Here is a 16,675-nt window from a genome sequence, read left to right as displayed (position 1 = left end):
ATGTCTGTACCTGCACACACATATATCCCCATACACCCGTGTATATCAGCAGGTATAAATGAATAAATAAATAGATGAGCAATGTCTTCAAAGGGTCTGGCCTGAGGCCCCTAATAATGTGGTAAATTTACACCATATGCCACCACTAGGTGAAAATATCAATATCATATATACATACTACTGATCTAAAATAATTAAACCATCAAAATAAACCTTTGCTCATCGTGCAGAAAAAACATGTGTAAGTATGAGTAAAAGACATTACATAATATCGAATTAGTGCAAATAAACGTAGTAAAATCACTTATGTCCAAAGAAACAATTATATCCAAAGAAACAATTTTGCAGTGATTAAAGTCCTTAAAGTGAAAAAAATCCTTAGAATGAAAAGGCTTATGTGAAAAAACTTTTTAGTGAAACAATTTTTTGTTCAAATCCAACGTTTCAACAATTCCGTGACTTGAGTGCTCTCGGAAAATTCCTGTGACTTTTGTGCACCCCCTTCGGGTCCCCACTCACCAGATCCAACAGCCCCAAAAGGGGCGACCAGCATAAGATATCTCAATCACGGTCTCCTTTCCACGATAGTTATACGGGCTCTCCAAGGTGGTTTCCGTGCCTCTGGTTTTCCCAATGGATTCCTCCAATCTCAGATGGAGCAGGCTGCAAGGGGAGTTGCGGTCCCAATATTCTCTCTCCCACCTTCCTACCGACCATCCAAATAGTTTCCCACTATTGGTTTCAATGTACGCAGTGGCTCCCTCATAGAAAGAAAAGATAGGAAGCTCCCATGGTGTAGTATATATAAAAAACGCTTTTATTCAAAAAAGCTCCATCAGCTTACAGCAGAGTAAAAAATGGTAAATATACCATAAAATTAACTAAATAAAACAACCAGTGAATAAACAGATTAATGAATAAAAACAAATTAGCTCACTCAGAGATACCCTGAGAACAGGCCCGTAGCAGTAAAAAATATATATTGGAATTACGTGCCGCTGGTTAGAGCTATTGCGCTCCACCTGCGTTCCAGCTAGGGCCCGTACCCGGAAGTGACGTAGCGTGCGTGGCGTCGTTGTACGCGTTTCGTCATAGGACGTCTTTAGCAACGATCGTTGCTAAAGACGTCCTATGACGAAACGCGTACAACGACGCCACGCACGCTACGTCACTTCCGGGTACGGGCCCTAGCTGGAACGCAGGTGGAGCGCAATAGCTCTAACCAGCGGCACGTAATTCCAATATATATTTTTTACTGCTACGGGCCTGTTCTCAGGGTATCTCTGAGTGAGCTAATTTGTTTTTATTCACTAATCTGTTTATTCACTGGTTGTTTTATTTAGTTAATTTTATGGTATATTTACCATTTTTTACTCCGCTGTAAGCTGATGGAGCTTTTTTGAATAAAAGCGTTTTTTATATATACTACACCATGGGAGCTTCCTATCTTTTCTTTCTATGAGGGAGCCACTGCGTACATTGAAACCAATAGTGGGAAACTATTTGGATGGTCGGTAGGAAGGTGGGAGAGAGAATATTGGGACCGCAACTCCCCTTGCAGCCTGCTCCATCTGAGATTGGAGGAATCCATTGGGAAAACCAGAGGCACGGAAACCACCTTGGAGAGCCCGTATAACTATCGTGGAAAGGAGACCGTGATTGAGATATCTTATGCTGGTCGCCCCTTTTGGGGCTGTTGGATCTGGTGAGTGGGGACCCGAAGGGGGTGCACAAAAGTCACAGGAATTTTCCGAGAGCACTCAAGTCACGGAATTGTTGAAACGTTGGATTTGAACAAAAAATTGTTTCACTAAAAAGTTTTTTCACATAAGCCTTTTCATTCTAAGGATTTTTTTCACTTTAAGGACTTTAATCACTGCAAAATTGTTTCTTTGGATATAATTGTTTCTTTGGACATAAGTGATTTTACTACGTTTATTTGCACTAATTCGATATTATGTAATGTCTTTTACTCATACTTACACATGTTTTTTCTGCACGATGAGCAAAGGTTTATTTTGATGGTTTAATTATTTTAGATCAGTAGTATGTATATATGATATTGATATTTTCACCTAGTGGTGGCATATGGTGTAAATTTACCACATTATTAGGGGCCTCAGGCCAGACCCTTTGAAGACATTGCTCATCTATTTATTTATTCATTTATACCTGCTGATATACACGGGTGTATGGGGATATATGTGTGTGCAGGTACAGACATACATACCCTCACGGTAATTGAAGGTTTTTTCTCCCTGGTAGGTACCAGTTACCTCCATTGGGATCTACTGAAAGAAACCATCTGGGTAACCACCCCTCCCATTTATTACCCTATAGGAAGCGCCACTACCCTTGGTAACACATTATCCATAGTAGCACAACATTTATTAAACTAAAGTAACTTTAAAAACAGTAACCTTACACCTCTCGCTCCGTGCTGACAGGTCCCTGGCTATCCTGTGCACATTTCACTGTTAACTCCTAGTGTGGTGGAAGGTGCAAACAGGAATGCCAAGGAACTGACTGCACCAGTGGTGGTCCGTGCATTCTGGTGGGGGGGTGGTTAGTGATGGATGCATTTAATGGGCACAGGTGGCTGTGTTTGATGGGCACAAGTGGCTGCGTTTGACGGGCACAGATGGCTGCGTTTGACGGGCACAGGTGGCTGTGTTTGACAGGCACAGATGGCTGCATTTGACAGGCACAGGTGGCTGTGTTTGATGGGCACAGGTGGCTGCGTTTGAGGGGCACAGGTGACTGCATTTGACGGGCACAGATGGCTGCGTTTGATGGGCACGGGTGGCTGCGTTTGACGGACACAGATGGCTGCGTTTGATGGGCACAGGTGGCTGCGTTTGATGGGCACAGATGGCTGCGCTTGATGGGCACAGATGGCTGCGTTTGATGGGCACAGATGGCTGCATTTGACGGGCACAGATGGCTGCGTTTGATGGGCACAGTGGCTGTGTTTGATGGGCACAGTGGCTGCGTTCGATGAGCACAGTGAGGCTGCATTTGATGGGGGAGGTTCAGTATTTTTCACTTTGTTTGCGCCCCCAAAAATATTTTGAGCACCAGCTGCCACTGGTCAGCACAGAGACAGTACAGGAAACTTCACAGGGCTGTTTGTCATCTGTGGATTGTAATCCCTTCTGACTTCCCAGCAGCCGCGTGTGTGTGAATCTCTGTACCCTGTAATGCACCGGATTAGTGCACTTTTTTAAGGGAGTGAGGTTTTTTTTAATTCAAAGCAGAGTTCGTCAATTTTTTGTTTATTAAAAGTCAGCAGCTACAAAAAAAGCGCATCTTCTGACTTTTAATAAAAAGATACTCACCTGTCCCACTATCCAGCGACGTGGCCACCCAAACCCTCCCTTCTCTCCCCCGCCTGTCCACGGCACTGGCAATACTACTGTGGGCATCCGGCTGTGACAGCTTGCAGCTTCACAGCCGGGTCCGCGTGTCTCACTGCGCTATCCTGTGCTATCGGCCTTTTGGCTAAGATCAAGTGTAATTTCTGCCTTGTTCTTGTCATTAGGTAACGACCGGTGCCAGTCCCTCTCGGCCTTGGGGTGTTTCCTTCGGGTGCGTCCCATGCTGCTATTGGGGGGGACGCCACCGTGAGTGCACAAGAGTGATCGCTTTTCCCTTCCATCCATGAGTTGGCCGTGGGATTGGTGGGCATAGGTATGGTGGGGGTAAATTTTGGGTAACCTTTAGGGCGGATCCAGAGGGTATAGGTGGTGTCAGGCACCCCCTCAGTCCTTTTCCATTGGGAGGAATCGTGGCTACCTGTGGTACCCTGGCCAGCCCCTCTTTTGCAGGCAGTGTTTTGCTTTCGGGCACACCAAAGACTAGTGCGAGGCCGAGCTGACATGCCGCAATTGCTTCAAGCAGGGTCACGGAGCCAGTCAGTGTCCGGAGAAGAAGAGCTGCCACATCTGCGGTAGTAGGACGCACCTTGCGAGACAGTGCCCGAAGGTTAACAGAGCGTCTAAACCCGCTCCAGAAGCTGTGGCAGTTAAAGCTGTGGAGGCAGGGGGCAAGCAGGTGCTATCCTACGCGGATGTGGCCAGACTGGGATCCATTCCAACAACCATGGTGAACTCTGTTGAGCAGACCATAGTGCTACCCGAGGAAGTGGTGGTGCGGGCTGATGTCTGCCTACCTATGGAGGGTGAGCCAGGTCCCTCCCCTGTTGACACCGTAAGGGAGGAGGGGTCCTCTCCTGTACCTGAGGAGAGTGTCCCTGGGCACCTCCTGGCCGAGGGGGAGTCAGAGGGGAGCGGTGAGGAATCGGAGGACTCAGAGGAGGAGGAGGAGGAGATGGAGGTGGGGCAGCTCTCCCTGAAAAGAAAGATGGCTGAGTCCTCCCAGGTCATAGGCTTCTTCCCGGACTCTCCAGGCCCTGAAGCATCGGATGTGGTGATCGACCTTTACACACCTTTAAAAAGGTATATGGTGGGAAGGTGGATTTGTCAAGTGTGTTGGATGAGAATGGACAGCTGGTAAGTGGAAAAAAGAGGTTGGGAGATGAAATCTGGAAGTTTTATTCCGATTTATATATGGAAAAGAAGAGGGATGAGAGGGTTGAGAAGGAAGTGTTGGAGCAAGTGGAGATGTGTCTGGATATGGAGGATAAGAGTATGTTAGGGGAGAAAGTGAGTAAAGGTGAAGTTGATGAAGGTTTGGGGAGTATGAAGAAAGGTAAGACGCCTGGGAGTGATGGTTTGCCAGTTGAGTTTTATTGTACGTTTTGGGAGGTGATTGGTGACTGTGTGTATGAGATGGTGATGAAAGTTTTGGAAGAGGGGAGGATGTCTGAATCTATGTTAAAAAGCGTGATTGTTTTGCTGTATAAAAAAGGTGACAAGCGAGAGTTGAAAAATTGGAGGCCGATATCATTGTTGAATGTGGATTATAAGGTGGTGGCGAAGGTATTGGCGAACAGGCTGCGTGCAGTGGCGGAGAAATTGGTGGGGGAGGAGCAAGCATGTGCAGTGCCTGGGAGGTCTATTGCAGAAAGCTTGGGGAACTTGAGGGATGTGTTATGGTTTTGTAAGGAGAGGAAGCAGGATGTGGCGGTGTTGGCTGTGGATTTTGAAAAGGCGTATGAGGAGTGTCGCATGATTTTATGCTTAAAGTATTGAGGAGAATGGGGTTACCTGAGGTGCTGATTGGGTGGATTAAGTGTTTGTATAGAGGTATGGTAAGTAAGGTGTTGGTGAATGGGTGGATGACGAATGATATAAGCATTAGGTCGGGTGTGAGGCAGGGTTGCCCGTTATCACCCGTGTTGTTTATTTGTGTGATTGAACCTTTGTTGAGGATGTTGATGAAAGATAAGTGTGTGAGAGGGGTGGAAATACCAGGGAGTGGTGGCAGGGTTTTGAAAGTAATAGGATATATGGATGATGTTACAGTGATTTGTAGAGATATGGCAGGACTGAAAAGAGTGAAGTTGTTGATTGAGATTTTTTGTATGGCAAGTGGTTTCAGTGTGAATATGGGGAAAAGTGAGTGTAAATTGTTTGGTGTATGGAGGGGGATTGAACAGTGTGGTTGGAAGTTTTGTGAGGGAGGAGTGAGGATTTTAGGTGTCAAGTTTGATTCTGATTTGTATGGGAGAGAGAGTTGGCAGGATGCTTTGGTGAAAGTTAAAAAGAAAATTGACTTTTGGTCTTTAAGGACTCTATCGTTGGAAGGGAAGGTGTTGATTGTGAAGGCTGTTGTGATTCCGATTCTGTTATTTTTATACTACGTGTTTCCAGCTCCAGATAGAGTGATGAAACAAATTGTGAGAGTGTGTTTTTCCTTTTTTTGGTCGTCTAAGATGGAGAAGTTGAAAAGAGAGAAAGTAATGAAAGGAGTAATGAATGGCGGGAAAGGTATGGTGAGTATTGAGAAATTTCTGGTGGTGAAGTATGTAAGTATGTGTGTGAGATTAAGTGAGAAAGAGAACGTTGCAGGGTGTATGGTAAAATATGCATGTGGGAGTGTGTTACGGAAATATAAGTTGTGTGAAGTTGATTTGAGGAAACCTGTATGTTTTATTGCACCTTGGTTTTATGTGAGGATTGAAAGGTGTATGAGGAGGTATGGGTTGCAGGATGTGACACGAGATAAATGGTGTGAGAGTAAGAAGGTTATGCAGATACTGAATGAAATCGAGGAGATGGAAGGAATAGGTGGTTTAAGAGTAGCCGAATGTAAGAAAGTCTGGAAGAATGTGTGCTGTAAGGGAGTGGATAATAGACAGTAGGATATTGCATGGATGGGGGTGCATGGGTGTTTGCCTACAAGAGAGTTTCAGAGAAGGAGAAGGTTTGTGGACAGTGAGGTGTGTCCAAGGCTGGGGTGTGGGGGGATTGAGAGGGTGGTACATGTGTTCTGGGAATGTCGCTATGCGAAGAAAATATGGAAGAGGATGGAAAAGATGATTGAGGGGTTGACTGGTTTGAATAGTGTAACGTATCAGATGGTATTATATGGTTTGTGTGATCTGGGGAGGAATGAGGAGAGGCTGTTATGGATTGTTGTGAGTTGTATTAAAGAGTGTTTGTGGGATGTTCGGAATATTTTGATTTTCAAGCAGGAAGTAGTTAAAGTGAAAGAATGCGTGGCCATGGTCCGAGGAAAGATTTACAATTACGCATATTATGATTATAAACAGTTAGGAGAGAAGGATGCAAGGAAATTATGGAAGTTGGAGGAGTGGAAACAATGGTGTATATAATGTAAATATGTGAATTATGTTATTGATGTTTTGAACGATTAAACCTTTTATTTTGTTTTTCAGGGTGAGCACAGATGGTGATAAAGGGACAGTGTGGAGAAAGAATATAGGAGTGTTTTTTGTTTGTGTAGGGATAGGGTGGAGCAGTGGTTCTCAACTCCTGTCCTCAGGACCCAGCAACAGGCCAGGTTTGCAAGATAGCTGAAATACATCACAGGTGATATCACTTGCTGCTCAGTGATTGCAGTATTCTAGTCTGCAACTCCCCAAGGTAATACTTAAAATCTGGCCTGTTGGTGGGTCCCGAGGACTGGAGTTGAGAACCACTGGGGTGAAGGGATAGTATATAATAGGGATAGTTTGTCATTTTTCGCTATGAGGGATGGGAGTGGGTTGTTTTGTTAATATTCTTGTTATCTTTATTGTTTGTTTTGAAACCGTTTTTGATATATTTATTGTTGTAAGATGTCTATTTTCTTTACTGTGTTTATGTACATTTTGGGGGTTTTTTTGTGGGTGGGTTTGGGAGGGAAGTGGGTGGGGTTTGGGAGGGAGGTGGGAGGGTTATGTAAATATTGTAAATACTTGTCTGATAATGTACGTCAATGTTATTTTATTGTTCAAACATATTCTTTTGATGTATGTTATTTATGTATTTTATTTGTGAAATTTTAAATAAAAGAATTAAAAAAAAAAAAAATCCTGCATAGCTGGACAATCTTTTGGGAACTGTGATGTGTCCCAGAAGATTGCAGGGTGGAAGGGACGCCTAGGAAGCCCAAGCGGAAGTGGGAGCTCATCGGTAATCGTGATGCATCGTGATGCATTGCGGGATCGAATCGAATCATTGACCAGATAATCGTAATCGAATCGTGAGACCAGTGAAGATGTGCACCTCTACTGTACACAAACTGTACACACTGTATTAGATACCGTGTACACCGCCTGAAGTGTATTAGAAACAGTACACCACAGAATGCAATGTAGATATAGGCTACACTGGATGCAGTGTCTATTATATATATATAGGCAGCCTTATATATTGTGGGATGTTGACTTAGTCCCCCTGAGCCATGAGTGGCCAAAGGCACCATGCCGCGAACGCCCCATATGATTCGCTGTTCGGGGGAACACCCGATGTTCGAGTTAAACTTATGTTCGACCTTAACATCGAGCTCATTTCTAGTTGAGAGAAGTTTGAAGATGCTTTAACTGCTTGCCAACCAGCTGCTGTCATTATACTGCGGCAGATTGGCTCGATCCAGCGAATCACAGTAGTTGTACGTCGGTCCCTTTAACAGCTATAGCATGCATGTGTGCATGCCTGCTGCATGACGGGGGAGCTGATGCATGTGGCCGGCGGCCGCCATGTCTGCCAGTCACCCGCTATCGCTCCACAGAGCGCCATAACGGGGATCTTTCAATGTAAACAAACAGATTCCTGTTTTGTCAGGGGAGTAGAGAGTGATTGTCTGTTCCTAGTGATTAGGAACAGCGATCTCTCTGTACTCCCAGTCAGTCCCCTCCCCCCCCACAGTTAGAAACACCTCCCAGGGAAAGCTTAACCCCTTGATCGCCTCCTAGTGTTAACCCCTTCCCTACCAGTGTCATTTATGCAGTAATCAGTGCATTTTTATAGCACTGATCACTGTATAAATGTCACTGGTCCTGAAAAAGTGTCAAAAGTGGCAATGTTGCAGTCCCACTAAAAAACGCTGATCACCGCTAAGGATGAGCCGAACACCCCCCTGTTCGGTTCGCACCAGAACTTGCGAACAGGCAAAAAATTTGCTCGAACACGCGAACACCGTTGAAGTCTATGGGACACGAACATGAATAATCAAAAGTGCTCATTTTAAAGGCTTATATGCAAGTTATTGTCATAAAAAGTGTTTGGGGACCTGGGTCCTGCCCCAGGGGACATGGATCAATGCAAAAAAAAGTTTAAAAATGGCCGTTTTTTCGAGAGCAGTGATTTTAATAATGCTTAAAGTGAGACAATAAAAGTGTAATTTTCCTTTAAATTTCGTACCTGGGGGTGTCTATAGTATGCCTGTAAAGGGGCGCATGTGTCCCGTGTTTAGAACATTCTGACAGCAAAATGACATTTCAAAGGAAAAAAAGTCATTTAAAACTACTCGCGGCTATTAATGAATTGCCGGTCCGACAATACACATAAAAGTTCATTGATAAAAACGGCATGGGAATTCCCCACAGGGGAACCCCGAACCAAAATTGAAAAAAAAAATGATGTGGGGTCCTCCTAAATTCCATACCAGGCCCTTCAGGTCTGGTATGGGTATTAAGGGGAACCCCGGCCAAAATGTAAAAAAAAAATGGCGTGGGGTCCCCCTCAAAATCTATACCAGACCCTTCAGGACACATGGGGACTTGACGGGGACTTCCCTGTGGCATTCCCCGTGATGTCAGAGGGGGGCGGGTTCACCAGGTGCCCCGCCCTCCGTTATTTAAGAACCGTCAGAAGAGGAGAAGCCTCACACAGCGTTAGGCTCCCTCCATGCCATCATGGATGCGGAGCGGCCCAGAGAAGAAGATGAAGAGAAGAAGATGCCGCGGAGGAGATGCCGGATGAGAACACCGGAGGAAGAACCAGAAGAAGAAGAAGATGGAGGAAGAAACCGAAGGAAGATAGAAGATAGAAGAAATAAGATAGAAGAAAGAAGAAGCATTTAAATAAAGGAATTGTCAAAAACTGTCTCTTGTCATTATTAACATTTTTGACAGTTTTTTTGTGAAATGGTAGGGGTACTTTTGTACCCCCTTACCATTTCACACAGGGGGGAGGGCCAGGATCTGGGGGTCCCCTTGTTAAAGGGGGCTTCCAGATTCCGATAAGCCCCCCGCCCGCAGACCCCCACAACCACCGGGCAAGGGTTGTGGGGATGAGGCCCTTGTCCCCATCAACATGGGGACAAGGTGTTTTGGGGGGCTACCCCAAAGCACCCTCCCAATGTTGAGGGCATGTGGCCTGGTATGGTTCAGGAGGGGGGAGGCGCTCTCTCATCCCCCCCTCTTTTCCTGCGGCCTGCCAGGTTGCGTGCTTGGATAAGGGTCTGGTATGGATTCTTGGGGGGACCCCACGCCATTTTTAAAAAAAAAATTGGCCGGGGTTCCCCCTTAATATCCATACCAGACCTGAAGGGTTTTTAAATTTTGGTTCGGGGTTCCCCTGTGGGGAATTCCCAGGCCGTTTTTATCAATGAACTTTTATGTGTATTGTCAAGTAGTTTTAAATGACTTTTTTTCCTTTGAAATGTCATTTTGCTATCAGACTGTTCTAAACACGGGAAACATGCGCCCCTTTACAGGCATACTATAGACACCCCCCAGGTATGAAATTTAAAGGAATATTACACTTTTATTGTTTCACTTTAAGCATTATTAAAATCACTGCTCCTGAAAAAACGGCCTTTTTTAAAACTTTTTTTGCATTGATCCATGTCCCCTGGGGCAGGACCCAGATCCCCAAACACTTTTTATGACAATACAATGCATATAAGCCTTTAAAATTAGCACTTTTGATTTCTCCCATAGACTTTTAAAGGGTGCTCTGCGGCTTTCGAATTTGCAGCGAACACCCCAAATTGTTCGCTGTTCGGTGAACTGGCGAACAGCCGATGATCGAGTCGAACATGAGTTCGACTCGAACTCGAAGCTCATCCCTAACCATTACAAGTAAAAAAATATATATATATAATAAAAATGCCATAAATATATCCCCTATTTTGTAGGCGCTATAACTTTTGCACAAACCAATCAATATACAATCAATATTTTTTGGGGGGGTGTTTATTATAGCAAAAAAAAATTCAAAATAGTCTGTTTTTTTTATTTTTGTTAAAAAAGTTAAGAAAGGCTGTTCTCAAAAAAGGAGAAAGGTTCCTCGTGGGGTGTTGAGTTGCAGCAACAAAATACAAAAATTAGAAAAAATATATAATTTTATTAAGAAGAAGTAATAGCATCAAAAAGACATAGTTTATGTTAAAACATGAGCTCTGTGCGTGAGGCTAATACATGTGCATAAACTTACAGCCATGAATACAGAAAGGAAAAACATAGCATGATAGTATGTAAATCATACTGAAGAACCCCTATGCGTTTCAACCTTTAACAGTAGAGGTCTTCTTCTGAGAGAACTAGCAAGCAACTCTGAAGAGAAAAATATACATATGTAGTAATAGAATCATTTAGAAACCAAAATGTCAACAGGCAAAAGTATTGATATTGACACATCTGTCAATAACAGTTGTGTCAATATCAATACTTTTGTATAGTTTGAGAAAACCTTTCTCCTTTTTTGATGCCATATTAGGGGCGTGCAGCATTCTTTTCCTCGTTACCATATTGTTTTCCATTTTTCTAAGAAAGGCTGTTCTAATGTGACATCTTCCAGGTCACTCGCTGAGCAGAGGAAAGTGAAGTCATAACCCATTGCCTGAATTTCTACAGAATAATGACATCTGCATCTGTGTGTGCTTTACTCTATGTTTATTAGACCTCTAACCTTTCAGTAAACAGTCACTCTCCCTACTGAGGCCACAGCAAATAATGAAACTACAGTGTAAATAATCAACTAATCATAATCATTAACTTGATAGTCCACAGCTAGAGCTACATGCATCCCTTAGTTTACAATGCTTACTTCGTTGTTAGCCCTAAATTGCTTTATCTGGAAGAAATAAAAATAAATGTATTCAGTACATCACTGCAATGTGTGCACATATTCCTCTTAAAAAAAGTAAAAGGTACCAAAAAATATCTGTTGATATGGCAGAAATCCAGTGTTTTCTTATAGTCTTCTTTGTTTGAGTTGGCAATTTCTCATATCCATAACATAAGGTAGAGAGGGGGTCTGTCTGGGAAAGAAAATTCTCAAAAGACTGCTAACTAGACATGTGGAATTTGTTTTGTTCCGAATTTGTTTTTTTAACAAATTTCGACAAATTCAGAAATATCCAAATTAACAAAAACCCGAAAATTCGAAAATCTGAAGACAAGTAGGGATGGGTAACAATATGATTAGATGGATTTCGAGTATCTATACACAACCATCAGCTCAGGTTAAGGTGAATGGGGTGCTATCTCAGTGTCACAAATGGAATGAGGCAGGGATGCCCACTATTGTCCCCAATATTATTTGTTTTGTTGTTGGAGCCCTTAATGTGTAGGATCCGGTCAAATCCAGATATAGGGGTTATATCAATAGGAGGTATGCAGTATAAAGCTTTGGCGTATGCAGATGATATGTTGTTTTCATTGACTAATCCGATTGTATCATTACCTAACCTTCTTCAAGAAATAGAGACATATAGCTCCTTATCAGACTTTAAGATCAACGTATCAAAATCCGAGACAATGGGAGTTGGGATATCTAGCAACATATTAGGAACACTGAAGGCAAGTTACAAATTTAAATGGTCAGATCAAGCCTTGAAATACCTGGGAACTTTTACCCAGCAAATCTTTCCCATACATACAATCTTAATTTCCCACCAATATTACATAGAGTGCGAGTCCTCTTGGAAAGGTGGCAGAGAGGGTTCCACTCCTGGTTTGGGAGGTGTAATATTATTAAAATGAATATCCTGCCGAGGTTTTTTTATTTATTCCAAGCATATACCTAAATATTATTTCAAACAGATACATTCCCTTCTTGTCAGATTTATCTGGGCAAATAAACACCCAAGGATTAGCAGAGCCCTGTTGACTATACCCAAACAAAAGGGTGGACTAGCTGTACCAGACATGTACAAATACTATCAGACGGCTTTATTAAGCCGCTTGATTGATTGGAGTAGACATGGAGATGGGAAGTTATGGCCGGGCCTGGAGCAGGCTCAGAGCAGTGCTTTACTGCAATGAGCCACTTGGTGTTATAAAGACCTTCCGACTATTACGGAGGCACACCCTGTAATAGGACCCACCTTAAAGATAGGCTTTGAGCTTTTTTCTAAGGGTAAACTTTCGTCAATATTCTCACCGTTGTTTCCAATACTGGGGAATCCCCAGTTTGAGCCAGGTCTGAGGAAGGGAAATTTTACGGCATTGATGGAACAGGGGATTTTCCAGGCCTCTCATTTTTTAACAGGGGTAGCATGGCCCACGATATTTTCATTGACAAATGGATCTTTACCATACTGTTTGGATTTTTAGCGTGCGGTACAGCTGAGACATTTTTTGAACACTTTAATCCTGCCAAGTAGTTATGGGTGCACTCTAACAATCTTTGAGGAATATTGTAACGGAAGCGGTGTATTCCACCAAACCATTTCTAAAACGTACGCGCTGCTGGTAGCACCCTCGGAGGACTTTAGGTTGCCCTTTTTTAGGGGGTGGGAGAGAGATCTGGGTCAAACCTTTAAGGAAGAGCAGTGTACTAATATGATACACAATATATTTGAGTCGTCAATCTGCATAAGAATGCAGGAGACAAATTTTAAGATTCTGTCCCGGTGGTACCGCACCCCAGCATTCCTAAACAGATGCTACCCGGAGGTATCAGATAATTGCTGGCGTTGCGGGGGGGGGGAAGGAGGGAACGTTAATGCATATTTTTTGGTCCTGCCCCAGAATAGAGAACTTTTGGAAGGAAGTCCGGAGAATTGCTCAAAAATTTAGTGATCAGGAGATTCCGGAGGATCCATCTTTCTTCCTATTACAAGATACTAAAATCCCAGTTAAATCATATAAGAAATCTATTCTATGTCATCTGCTGAATGCAGCTAGAGCATGTATTCCACTCACTTGGAAGCAGGCACAACCACCAACGGTAGGATTGTGGCTTAAAAGAGTAGAACAATTGAACCTTATGGAAGGTTTGGTTTGGACATCCCGGCAAAAAAGAGGGATATATATGAAAACATGGTCTCCATGGAATCTTTTCATTAATACAGAAGAGGGAAAAAAACTTATAGATGTAAGTTCTAATGACTGAAAACAGAAGATGTGGCCATTGGATTCTTGGCAGGGGAGGGGGATGTGGGGGAGAGGGGGAGGAGGAGGGGATGGGGAGGCAGGTGATGGGCTCTGCCCCTCCCTCCCCTTAGGGTTTTATTTATTTATTTATTTATTTCAATTTTTTTTTATACCTTTGTTGTGTTTTTTTTTTTTTTTATATCTTTGTTGTGTTTTTTTTTTGTAAATATAGAGGTAAGAGAGAGTTAAAAACTTAAGGAAAATATAGATGGAACCCCCCCAGGACGGAGTTGGAGATATCTTTTGATTAGGGATGGGAGAGGATCTCTGCTTTAATGTGTTTGGGGGATTGTAATGAGGTTTTGACTTTGTTGTAGTTAGAGAGCATGGTCTTGGCTTTAGAAGAAAATTAATTTATTTGTATATTAGATTAGCATATAGACATGCGTAATATGTTATATTTGATGTTGGTAAAGTGTATGCCTTTCTTCCTCTTAAACCAGTAATAAAAATATTAAATATGAAAAAAAGAGAAAAAAAAAGAAAAAAAAGAAAAAAAAAGAAAAAAAGGAAAAAAAAAGAAAATCTCAAATCATAACTAACTAATAATAACTTAACTATTTGGAACTGGATTATTGAGGTTCCAAATTTCAGACTTTTCAAATTTATGAATTTACGCATTTCAGTACTGAAAGGGGAGGATTGATGCCAGAGGAATGCTGTGTATTGACGGGTGTAAGCTCCAAACTGGAATCTGGGGAGAGTACACAGATCCCCCCTAACTTCTGCACTCCGTACACAGATCCCCCCTAACTTCTGCACTCCGTACACAGGTCCCCCCTAAATCCTGCACTCCGTACACAGATCCCCCCTAAATCCTGCACTTCATACACAGATCACCCCTAAATCCTGCATTCCATACACAGATCACCCGTAAATCCTGCACTCCGTACACAGATCCCCCCTAAATCCTGTACTCTGTACACAGATCACCCCTAAATCATGCACTCTGTACACAGCTCAACCGTAAATCCTGCACTCCGTACACAGATCCCCCCTAAATCCTGTACTCTGTACACAGATCCCCCTAAATCATGCACTCTGTACACAGCTCACCCCTCAATCCTGCATGCCATACACAGCTCACCCCTAAACTCTGCACTCTATACACAGCTTACCCCTCAATCCTGCACTCCGTACACAGCTCACCCCTCAATCCTGCACTCCGTACACAGCTCACCCCTCAATCCTGCACTCCGTACACAGCAATCCTGCCCTCTGTACACAGCTCACCCCTAAATACTGCACTCTGTCCATAGTGCACCCCTTAACCCAGCACTCTTTATGTAGCTCACCCCTCCACTCTGCTCTACTGCAGGTGGCATAACTAGTCATTTATTTCTGGTAGCCTGTCCTCAGGGATACTGCTCCTATTGGGCTCTGTTCCTAACTGCACTCAGTTAACATTCATAGCTGTGTGTGCTCTGCTCTGCTCATTGCTAATAGTAAGTTCTAGGAATTTTCTGTCTATTGGCGGGTCCCCTCACCTCTCCGGTCCATGGTGTGCAGGCAGTGAGGAGATGATGTGCTGTAACCTTCAGCAACCAATCAGTGAGTTGTATTGATGTGCTGTGACCTCTAGCAACCAATAAGTAAGTGGTAATGATGCACAGTAACCTCTAGCAACAAATCAGTGAGCGGTAAACATGTAACCTCTAGCAACCAAATCAGTGAGCTGTAAGCATGTAACCTCTAGCAACCAATGAGTGAGAGGTAAGCATGTAACCTCTAGCAACCAATCAGTGAGCGGTGAGGCTGTGCAGGTGCATCTAGCAACCAATCGGTTAGCAGAAATGATGTGCTGTAACCTCTAACAACTAATTGATGAGTCGTAATGTGTGCTGTAACCTCTAGCATGCAGTCAATGAGCGGTAATGATATGCTGTAACCTCTGGCAACCAATCTCAATTGCTGCCTGACCTGATTTTAAGTCGATGCGGGGGGGCCAAAGGCAATGTTTGCCCAGGGTCCAATCAATATTAAAGACGGCCCTGTGACATGTCTCTCGGAGTTATTTCTGGGTTCGCGGGCTCCAGTGCTATGATTGGCCGGAGCCGCGATGACACGGCGCGGCTACTGAGGAAACTGCACTGAACCGTTTCCTCGGTGCGCATGTGCCGAAGTCGTTGGCACATGCGGATACAGTAAATATCTTCTAAACTGTGTAAGTATAGGAGATATTCACAGTACCTACAGGTAAGTCTTATTATAGGCTTACCTGTAGGTAAAAGTGGTGTAACAGGGTTTACAACCACTTTAAGAGGTTAACAGCTGGGTACCTATTCAACATCACCAAGGAATGTTAACCTCAGCAATCACACATTTACTAAATCAAAATGAAGTTACTTACAGTTTGGCTTCCACAAAGCAGGAGATGTGAAGAAGGACTAGACCCGCACACAACACCCAGGACACCATTGTGCAGGGCTGCAGGGATTAGTTAGACTGCCTGAAAACTATGCGGCTGCCTTTGTATTTTTTGCTGCCTCCACACACCCCCCTCCTACGCGGCAGGACATGGGCTTCCCAGCAAGACCACTGACCTCAAAACAACAAACATGCCTTAGGCTGTAACTGGTCAGCAGATAAGTTGCAGGATTAACAGTATTTGCAAATAATTACTTTAGATATTGCATTTTCATGACTCATGCATTTACCCACACTTCTGAAGAACTTTGTATGCTTACTGAGATGGTCAAGCTTTTAAGATTTTTGTATAAAGTACACTGTTCTTGACCTATGACAAATATTTGTTGTATACCTATATTTTTTTTCAAACGCAAACAGCAAATCTTTTGTGTGCTGAGCACAGAAACCTTTGTATCTAAAGCCAAATTTTTTGTTTAAGATTAAATTTAGAATGGTCAAATATATATTTGAAGAATAATGGTGTCTCCGCGCTCAGGATAATAAAGGGTTGCAGCCTCCCCTAATTAGCTC

The 16,675-nt window shown here is 43.3% G+C and overlaps 1 protein-coding gene across 4 annotated transcripts in view; it reads right to left on the bottom strand.

The window, feature by feature from the left end:
• Positions 1–16,243, bottom strand: part of LOC141105644 (alpha-2-macroglobulin-like) — a 317,621-nt gene extending 301,378 nt beyond the window's left edge. For 2 of the 4 annotated variants that reach the window (XM_073595620.1, XM_073595618.1), the window contains exon 1: positions 16,086–16,243. In XM_073595620.1, the coding sequence (XP_073451721.1) occupies positions 16,086–16,153 (68 nt within the window). In that variant the 5' untranslated portion in view covers positions 16,154–16,243. The remainder of the gene's footprint in view (positions 1–16,085) is intronic. The other 2 variants (XM_073595617.1, XM_073595619.1) reach the window with 1 other exon arrangement.
• Between the last annotated feature and the right edge of the window lie 432 nt (positions 16,244–16,675).

Source organism: Aquarana catesbeiana, linkage group LG08 (assembly GCF_042186555.1).
Source record: "Aquarana catesbeiana isolate 2022-GZ linkage group LG08, ASM4218655v1, whole genome shotgun sequence".
NCBI lineage: Eukaryota > Metazoa > Chordata > Amphibia > Anura > Ranidae > Aquarana > Aquarana catesbeiana.
Note: the sequence above shows the minus strand (reverse complement) of the source record. Positions and strands in the feature narration are given on the sequence as shown.